Source organism: Haplochromis burtoni, unplaced genomic scaffold, assembly GCF_018398535.1.
Source record: "Haplochromis burtoni strain Fernald_Lab_line unplaced genomic scaffold, NCSU_Asbu1 Contig_112, whole genome shotgun sequence".
Lineage (NCBI taxonomy): Eukaryota > Metazoa > Chordata > Actinopteri > Cichliformes > Cichlidae > Haplochromis > Haplochromis burtoni.
Window position 1 is genome coordinate 1,057,424 of NW_024582473.1, and position 8,891 is coordinate 1,066,314.

General features: G+C 41.0%; 1 protein-coding gene across 8 annotated transcripts in view; it reads left to right on the forward strand.

The window, feature by feature from the left end:
- The window catches only part of ppfibp2b (PPFIA binding protein 2b), a 98,964-nt gene that overhangs the window by 76,715 nt on the left and 13,358 nt on the right, over positions 1 to 8,891 (forward strand). For 7 of the 8 annotated variants that reach the window (XM_042223471.1, XM_042223472.1, XM_042223473.1 and 4 more), the window contains 9 exons: positions 2,953 to 3,064; positions 4,139 to 4,200; positions 4,295 to 4,370; positions 4,470 to 4,552; positions 4,651 to 4,718; positions 4,799 to 4,864; positions 4,946 to 5,006; positions 5,228 to 5,275; positions 7,707 to 7,863. In XM_042223471.1, coding sequence (XP_042079405.1) covers positions 2,953 to 3,064; positions 4,139 to 4,200; positions 4,295 to 4,370; positions 4,470 to 4,552; positions 4,651 to 4,718; positions 4,799 to 4,864; positions 4,946 to 5,006; positions 5,228 to 5,275; positions 7,707 to 7,863 — 733 coding nt within the window. The remainder of the gene's footprint in view (positions 1 to 2,952; positions 3,065 to 4,138; positions 4,201 to 4,294; positions 4,371 to 4,469; positions 4,553 to 4,650; positions 4,719 to 4,798; positions 4,865 to 4,945; positions 5,007 to 5,227; positions 5,276 to 7,706; positions 7,864 to 8,891) is intronic. The other variant, XM_042223474.1, reaches the window with a different exon arrangement.

The window sequence follows — 8,891 nt, forward strand, 5'->3', positions numbered from 1 at the left end:
TATGCTCTGTAATATTTGGAGCCTTCGAGACAAACACAGATCTGATGGTAGTAACAAAACCCTGCACATCTCTGAGTTATTCTCTGGCTTCCCCTGCTTCTTACCCTATTGTAGGTTTTTGCTTCTGGGTTTTATTGCAGAGCAGCTGCAAGCATTGTTAAGTTTGCACTTATAGCATGCCACCATACAGTCTGTGCACACACACACATACTGTCTGACACACACCTGTTGTCTTCAGCTGTTGCCTCCACTGTATTTGTTAGCATAATGTGTGATTACCTTTTTTTTACTATTCTTTTCGTCTTAACTCAGATTAGGTTGTCATAACATGTCAAGGCCTCAGAGCAGACACAAGCAAATAGCTTAAATAACAGGGTCCACTTTATGATTTTTTGGAGATAAATGTTTTCCTGTTTAATTCTTATTTTGGCACTTTAGTCATTTAATCTGATGTCTGAGAATAGGAAAGTTGTAATGGATAAAGAAAACGTGGATTGCATGTGACTGAAGGCAGACTGAAGTATAGCAGTTTTTATTATATTAGAGGGTCAATACTGAAAAATAAGACAGAGGCTTAACGCTTGCATATGTATAAAATATCAGTATTATTGTTTCTTTTAAAAAACGATACTGCAGAAGATGTTTCTTCCTTTGATGCTAACATTCCCTTTTGCTGTTGTATTTGAATTTTCCCTACACGGAAGCATCGGTACCCTAATTTGTCCGTTTGTGTTGGCTTCAGTTAAAGTGATGAGAGGTCTGACTGAGCTCTTAGCTCTTAGTCACTAGGCTGTAGACTGTATATAAAAGATGGACGTGATTGATAATCTTGAAATGGTTATTCTTGAAAGTTATCACTGATGGCCGGAGAACAAAAGTTCACCTGGACAAATGCACATAAAACAAACGCACATATGTGCGGTGTTCTGTGTTGTGTGGGGCTTTAAATATGTCCTCTGCCCCAAATCTACAAAAACGATGTAGTTTTTACACCATCTGTATATAAAAGATGGACATTATGAAAGTGATGCCACCTATTGTTTCCTGGACCTCAAATTTTGTTTGTTTGACCATTGCCATGTTGTTTTTGGAGCCAAAAATAACTATATTAGCATGAGAAGGTGGCATGCTATGCTATCAGATAATGCTAGTAAGCTAAAGTTACGTAAACTGTATGAATGCAGTGCACAGAAACACACATATTTGCTTAGTGATAGATCAAATAAATATCAGAATGTCATTCAGCAAAACTGAACCAATTATTCAGAGGAAACAATCTGTCAAAACCTTTTTGTACTATGCTATAAATTTGTTAAGAAGTCTTCCCACAGCCAAGTGCAGTTTATGGCACATCGTCCTGGCCTCATTTTCAGCTGTTTGGGCACAATGCAGTAGGGATGGGTGTTGATAAGATTTTCACGATTCCGATTCCATTTTCGATTCTGTTTAACGATTCGATTCTTTTTTTAAAAAGGAGAACACTAAGGTCGAATAGCTTAGAACTCTGTTTTATATCTTCTCTTTGAACAAGATAGAAATTTAGGAGTAACATGGCCTTACAAACCCAACAGTGAGATCTTACGAGATCCAGCCTATGGCTCTTCAATGGGGTCACAGGGTCCCCAGGAAAAAAAATTGTAAATATAAAATAATAAAATAAATATTCTTCTGTAGCAATAACAAAGTATAACATAAATTATTCTGTAGCAATTACACAAGAATATCCAGTAATGTCCCTGCCTACAATTAAACACATTCACTTACCAAAAATCATCTGCTGTGGCAAATGGGTTCAAGCCTTTGACCACAAACTTAGACACTGCTCGGTGACATTCGTCTATCCTGGCCTGAAAGGAGACGCTACCGGTAGACTGCAGCGAGAACTGCCAGCATCTGAGCCAGACTCTGTCTGTCTCTCTCATCATGATCACCTAAATGCACGGTAATGGCAGGTTTGTAATAAGGCAGATCGCGCTAACATAATATGCACTGTTAGTTGATTATTTACCTGCCGCATTAACGGGAGAGGACGTGCAAACGTTACCGCTGCTGCTGGGTTGAGATTCACGAGTCGAGCGGGATTAAAAACACGACATTCATTTAAGGTTATCACGGGTTTTGTGAGCAAATGCTTTTGCATATTCGTAGTGTTTCCTCCCTTAAATGAAATATCTACTTTTCAAGTATTGCAAGTTGCCCTGTTGTCATCCGTTCTCGTAAAGTATAACCAAACTTTTGAGCGTTTGAGCCGCTTAGGCGCCGTGTTTCCTGCCAGGTAAATGATGCTCCGCAACATGGTGACGTCATTCGGGGCGACTGGAATCGATAAGGGAATCGTTTGCAAAAATGGCAAACAATTCCAAGGAATTGAAACAGTGGGAACCGGTTCTCAACAAGAACCGGTTTTCGATACCCATCCCTACAATGCAGTAATGTCAGTCATGTTACAGTTAACAGCTGAGGGTGGAGAGCGTAGTACGTGTCAGAAATTGTGTTTTTTTGCCAGAAATACTTCCATTGGATAGATGCTTGAGTGGTGATGCAGGTTCCTTAGATCGTGTGGAGAAAGCTGTGGTAGAGTTTGTTTTAACAAAGTATTGTAAAAAAGTGAAATAGTGGGGTTGATTTAAAGCAGAAAACCAAAATAACTTGTGGCTACATGTGGCTTTCAGTGCTTGTTTTATATTTCCATTGTGTAGTTTTTATTTGAAAGAAGGTGCTCAGTGCCAAATAATAATAATAATGATGATGATAATATAGAATAATCTCAGAATTCACAACTCATTTTATGTGTTACTCTGATGGCTCATCAGTTGGCTGGTTGGTTTTTAGAAATGATTCCTCTTTAAGAAAAACGATTTGCTTAGTTGCTTCACACTTACAGCTCACAGACATCCACTGACCTGGAAGATCGACCCAGTTCACAGACATCTACTCTGACTTCCTCCACAGGCAGAAATCTCAGAGCTGCAGCAGCTCCTGGCCTCCAAAGATGCTGAGATCGAGTGCCTACAGACCCAGCTGCTGGCCAGAGGCGGCAGCGCCAATGACAACGCAGAGAGAGGTACACTCAGCTGACAGTCTGACCAATCAAATCTGTCAGTGCAGATATGTGTGAGAGGCAGCGATGTGCACGTCTGTCAACTCTGATTACTGTAACATCTAATCAACAGTTCCTCTCTTCTCTGTTCTCCACTTGGCTTGTGTTTTTTCCACTCTTTGCTGCCCTCTGCTGTAGAGGAGGTGTATATCAAGCATCTGATTAACAAATGTAAGGCATTTATGTTGCTAATGGGGCTAATTTCTAAGCAACCTCCTGGACAGCTGGATTTTTCTGTTTTGGTCATTTATGACTCAAATGTGAAACTTAAAACCAAACACTTTAAATGTCGAGGCTAAGTAGTCTCTTCATCGGGAATGTGGACCACAGCTAAGCTTCAGTGTGTGTCTGTGATGTGAGCCTGTACATCCTTTCAAATCAAAAAGACTCAGAAGAGTGTCAGGCTATGCAGCGTCCACTGTCCTGTACAAACTTCTTATACAACATCGAATCATTGTTATTTAACAGGAGTTCACCCAAAGTGAAGAGAGTGGGACAAGTAGTAGATAAAACTATGTAACTAGTTTATTGATTTCTGCAGGAGGAGTCACCAGAGAGCGTTGCAGTATCCTGACATTTTGTATCCTGGCATTGTCATATTGCAGTTCATTAGAATTGCTTTCTTGTTGCCTTATAAATGCTGCTCTAAAGCCACCGATGACATGCATATCATTTCAAAGCTGAGTCGTTTGAATAAACAAAAAAAATCCCATTTAGATAAGTTTCTGCATTTGAAAGGATGTTAAATGAAATCTGGTGCCGGCTCGTGTTTGTGTGGCTGATACTGATGCAAGCCTCATTAGTTCTTCTCTCGGTAATGGTGCTGTTGACAATGCTCAGTTTCCACGTGTGTCCCAGGTGATGCTGCATGGGCAGTTGTGCTGTCAGCATGTATTTGTTTTGCTTGATTAGTCCTATTTGCACGGCTCTCATGTCTGTCACCAGCACCGCTTCGTGCACCCATCAGCTGCCCTGATCTAACTAGCTAGCGTAAGGGTACAATAGGATCCTTTTTAACTTCTTTGTCTTCTTTGTTAGACCAGGAATACCAGAGGTTAAAGGTGGGGATGGAGTCTTTGTTGGCTTCAAATGACGAGAAGGTAATGAAATCATTTTTGCCACTGCTACAATATATATCATTTACAACAAGATTAAATAAAAAGAGAATGACCATTTCTGCCTTGGTGATAACAGGATCGGCGTATAGAGGAGCTTACCATTCTGCTCAGCCAATACAGAAAGATGAGGGAGGTCATGGCACTCACGCAGGGTGAGCTTCCTTTTTCTGTATTGTGAGTTTCTGCTTGGAAACCTGTCTTTTCTCTCTAACGTCACTATGCCGCCAATTGTTTTGGTTTCTATCTACCAGGAAGCAGTGAAGAGGAGCTGAGCGGCAGTTTAAAGCTCAAAGCCATCACTCACAAAGCACACTCTGACATCCTCAGATCAGAGGTAGGATTCACAAGAAATTTTAAATAAAAGTCAAAGAATTATTGGGTTAATAATCTCACTTCCACAAATGCTTTGAAAAAATGTTTTTTCCTTCATAGCTGTCATCAAGAGGATCGTCACCGCTTATGTTGTCCTCATCGCCGTATCAGAGGGATTTGGATTTCAGGTATGAACGTGCAGCGCACGTACTGTACGCGATGAATGAACGCCAGACTCTGAGTTAACTCTGTGCGGTGTCTGTTGCAGTTTCCAGAACTCTGTGGAGACATCGCTGGTGTCCGCTGCTGACCCAAGTTTGTTTAATGGGTCTTGGTAAGCCCTGCTACAGTACAAGCACATTCAAAGTGTACGTCTGCTTAACCAGATGTCAGTGATACAATATTTTTTCTGCAGGCATCGACGCCGGTTGATGTCCAGCAGTCTTGAAGAGTTGCAGAGTGGATCTTTACAAAAGGTCTGTTAGTGTTTGCCTCCACGATTCGCTTGTTTAATATAAACATACTAATCTCTATCTAATCCAGCCTATCACATCTGCTTACTAAAAAGTACTTTAAATCAGTCCTTTCTAGCTAATCTTTAACGTTCTGTTAATCTGACTGTGTGATTGCTAACCTTCTAATTCTGGGTTTGTGTGTGTGTGTTCTCTGGTCTCTCCCGTCTCTCTGTTGGCTGTAGGCTGTAGAGATCCAGCCACTTGAAAGTGAATCAGATGTAGGGGCCGAGGTACTGATCTGCAACATGATGTCACACATTTAGCTACACAAATCCCATGTATTCATTATACATCTTTAGATTGCAGGATTAGTATATATTTTTTGTAAAGAAGATGAAATAAATCAAAATATAAACAAGACTTGGGCTGTGGCCAAATAGTCCAAAAAAAAGACTCCTAATCAGTTTTTCCATGACCTGTATGGAAAACACCATGAAGTCAGGGGAAGATGTAATTTCATAAGGAAAAGAGAATCCGACTGCTCATTAAAATGTTGGCGTGGCACAAAAAGAGCTTCAAACACATATTGGATACTTTGCCTTGTCTGTTTTTACCTTGTTGTTTTATGCAGGCTGTATAAAATTGAACAACACGGTGAATCTTACTGCGGGTAACCCTTTAATGTAGTCGCCACCACCTGCTCATATCACATTGGCTATCTTACTTGGCGAAACTACAGGTTCATACGTTCTGTGGTCTCTCGTCTCTACTACATCACTAATCTTCTCCTGTGTAGACTCCCCGCAGGAAATCTCACCCTGCTGTCCACTCGTATTTTCTCTTCCGACTAAAGAGATGATCCTTTGTAGTCGTTGCCTTGATTAAAGCAAGAATTTTAACAGAGTGGTTCATAGTCCAGCTTTGGGCTAAAACATATCCACATATTTGCATGTTATGTAATAAGAAAGCAGGATTTATTTATGTGATAATCTGCACCAAACGTCAGTTACTTTGATCGTTTATTGTTGTGAATGGTCTGACGTGCGATGCTTTGAATTGTCAAGATGATCACCTTTCCTTTCAGAAAGGGTGGATTAGGGTTTCCTCTGTTAAATGAGGCAATAAATGAAGCACTGAAGCACCTTTTCTTCAGTATTAAGAGAATTCAGACAGCTGTTATTACAGCGGCCACAGGGATATATTACGACCACTTTCCTTCTCTCCTTCCTTAACTAATCTTCATGACCAACTTCCCCCCCCGCCTAATGATAAGAAACTGTATCTAAAGATACTATATATGGCTATAAAATGTGATTGTGACTGTTTTTGTCCAGGTAATGAGCAACTTTCCTCTAAGAGTTCCTAAATTTTCTGTTATTTTGTATTTATTATAAGTAAACAAATAGTCTAAAACGTCTAGAATGATGCGCTCCTTCTTCTATCCTATTCAGTGATTTCTAACAGGTTCGCATTATTTTGTTTATGCCAGCAAGTCATCCATCCTCATTATACATGTTTCACAAATAACAGGAAACACTTTAATACTAAGTTTTAACTTTAAAAAAAGTAACTTTAATAAATAAAGGTTAAGTAGAGATTGGACCCCAGCTCTCTAGCAGGAGGGTGAAATGATCTTTTAATAAGCAGTAAAGAACGTTCTACTGTGGAACCAATCAGGTGCAGGGGAAGGAGGCAGCAGCTGGACAGGCAAGTGGAGGAGCCAATCAAGGGCAAGGGGACATACTAATTAGTATCAAGCCACATGAATTAAGACTTGAACATACTAATTATCATACATTGAAAGTACACAGAGTGTTCGTCATACAGAAAGAGGCAGAGTACTGAGAGATGTAACAGCAAAGCAAAAAGTAATGGAGTAGTTTCTGTGTGAGTAGTTATATGGCTGCATAAAAAGATCCACACAAGGCAAAGCATCTCTTAAATAGACCCGATGCACTTACATCAACAAGTAATGACTGATGACCTAGTGATATGTTCGAGGGATATAATAGACAAAAACAAGCTCACAGCGTTGTCGTCTTTTCTGTGAGGCCACTTATAAACTGCTAGAATGTGTAGTAATGTTGTGCTTTATAGCAAACAGTGATGTAACTGTCCTGGTGCCCTCTGACCTCTTGTTCTCAGCATGACAAGTTCACAGTGCATTATAGTCAATATATAATCGTATAATCATACTGCGTCTACACAAACAAACACACACACAAACGCGCACACACACACACAAAAGGGCCAAGACCCACCTGAAGTGGCTGTCGCTAGTACTTGACATCACAGCTGCCTCCCAGCTGTTTCTTTCTGCTGGCCTTTCTCCAGTTATTCTCTCAGACCCCGATGACTTTAATGTGCGGTTATATTCCAGCATCATCAGACATTCACTGTCTAAAGGACAGACGGTTATGCAACAGAGGAAAAACACAAATCACCTCACGGCCCCGCTGTGATCTTATGAAAGCCATCGGGTAAAGCCACTAACTTTCAGTGTAGTTAAAGAAGAATGTAAAAAAAGAGAATCGGAGCCACATAGCAACACTACAGAGATTAAGGTGTCCACTTTGTTAGAGTCAGAGGTGTCTGAAAATCATTTTAGATTCAAAGCTGCAGTGAATTTATTGAATTGTATACATTTTAAGATTATATCTGGAATGTGATGCCAGACTTGGCTGAAAGAGTAACACACTGTTTGCTTTTTATATTGTACAGAATCCCCACATGGAGCTGAACAAGTACCAAACTCTGCCGGGGAAACTGAGTAAAAAGAACGAGCCGCGGGCCGAGCTGAACGGCGACGGAGACGGAGAGTATTTATCTCCCGTCCAGCTCTCGCCTGTCCACAGCCACAGCCAGGACTACAGTCTGAGTGAGTGTTGTATCTGTTAAGCACCATGTTTTAATCTGTGAAATCTCAAATGCAGGTCTCTCGCTCTTTGTAATTTAAACCTAAAAAATCTGCGTGACCTTGCACTCAAGGGAAAAATTTAAATGTTTGTATATTTTGGGGAATACATTTATTCGGCTGAGCTAATCAAGCAGCCTTCTGGCTGTAGCTTCATAGTGACCGTACACATCTTATTTAGCTTAGCAAGAAAGCCAGCATGCATATTTCCCCTCTTGTGTAACTTTTCCTTGGAATATAAAGCAAGTGATTTTAGTGAACAGATCATTTGGCACTGCAAAGCAAAACAAAACAAAAATATTTTTTGTCTTTGTCAACTAACTCTTCGCCCACTGCTTCCTTTCTGTGCCTTTTCTTTCTCCTCCTCCTCATGCCTGCTCTGCTGTCGGATTGCTCTTGTCTCCTGTTTGTGCTCTGACTGCAGTTCGCTGCAGGAGTGCCAGTGCTCCGGTTTTAGGTACTGTATGCCCTCACAGAAACGCAAATGTCAACACTGAAAATACACTTTCAGAAGAACTGAAGCGCAGTGTTTCTGTGACTGTGAAGTCACTGAGAGAAAGCCTCTTTGAGCAAACAAAAGCATCACCTATCTTGTGAGCAAAACAAGATTTTCTGAGAGGTGAGCGGAGTCAGGGTGAGCAGCCGTTTTCGCTGAGGATGAAGCAGCTTTAAAGCCCAGGATTATTAGGACTCCCTCACGACTCAGAGAGCTGTCGAAGATAATGCCCGCCTCTCTCGCATCAGCATTTGCTGAATTAAACATACGCTTTAAAGCTAATAGGCATAAAAGCACACGGCCACCCGTATATCTGCGTACACAGAGCCAGAGCTTAAGAAGGCAGGAGGGTAATCAGAGGACTGCGAGAGGGCGAGGAGTGCAAGCTTAAGTATGTATGAAGTTCAACTAGCTAAAACACCCCAAAGTAAACAAAGAAGGATGCAATCTGACATCCGCTCCCACTCGCTCTCGTGGCCTCACTGGGGTTGCACTC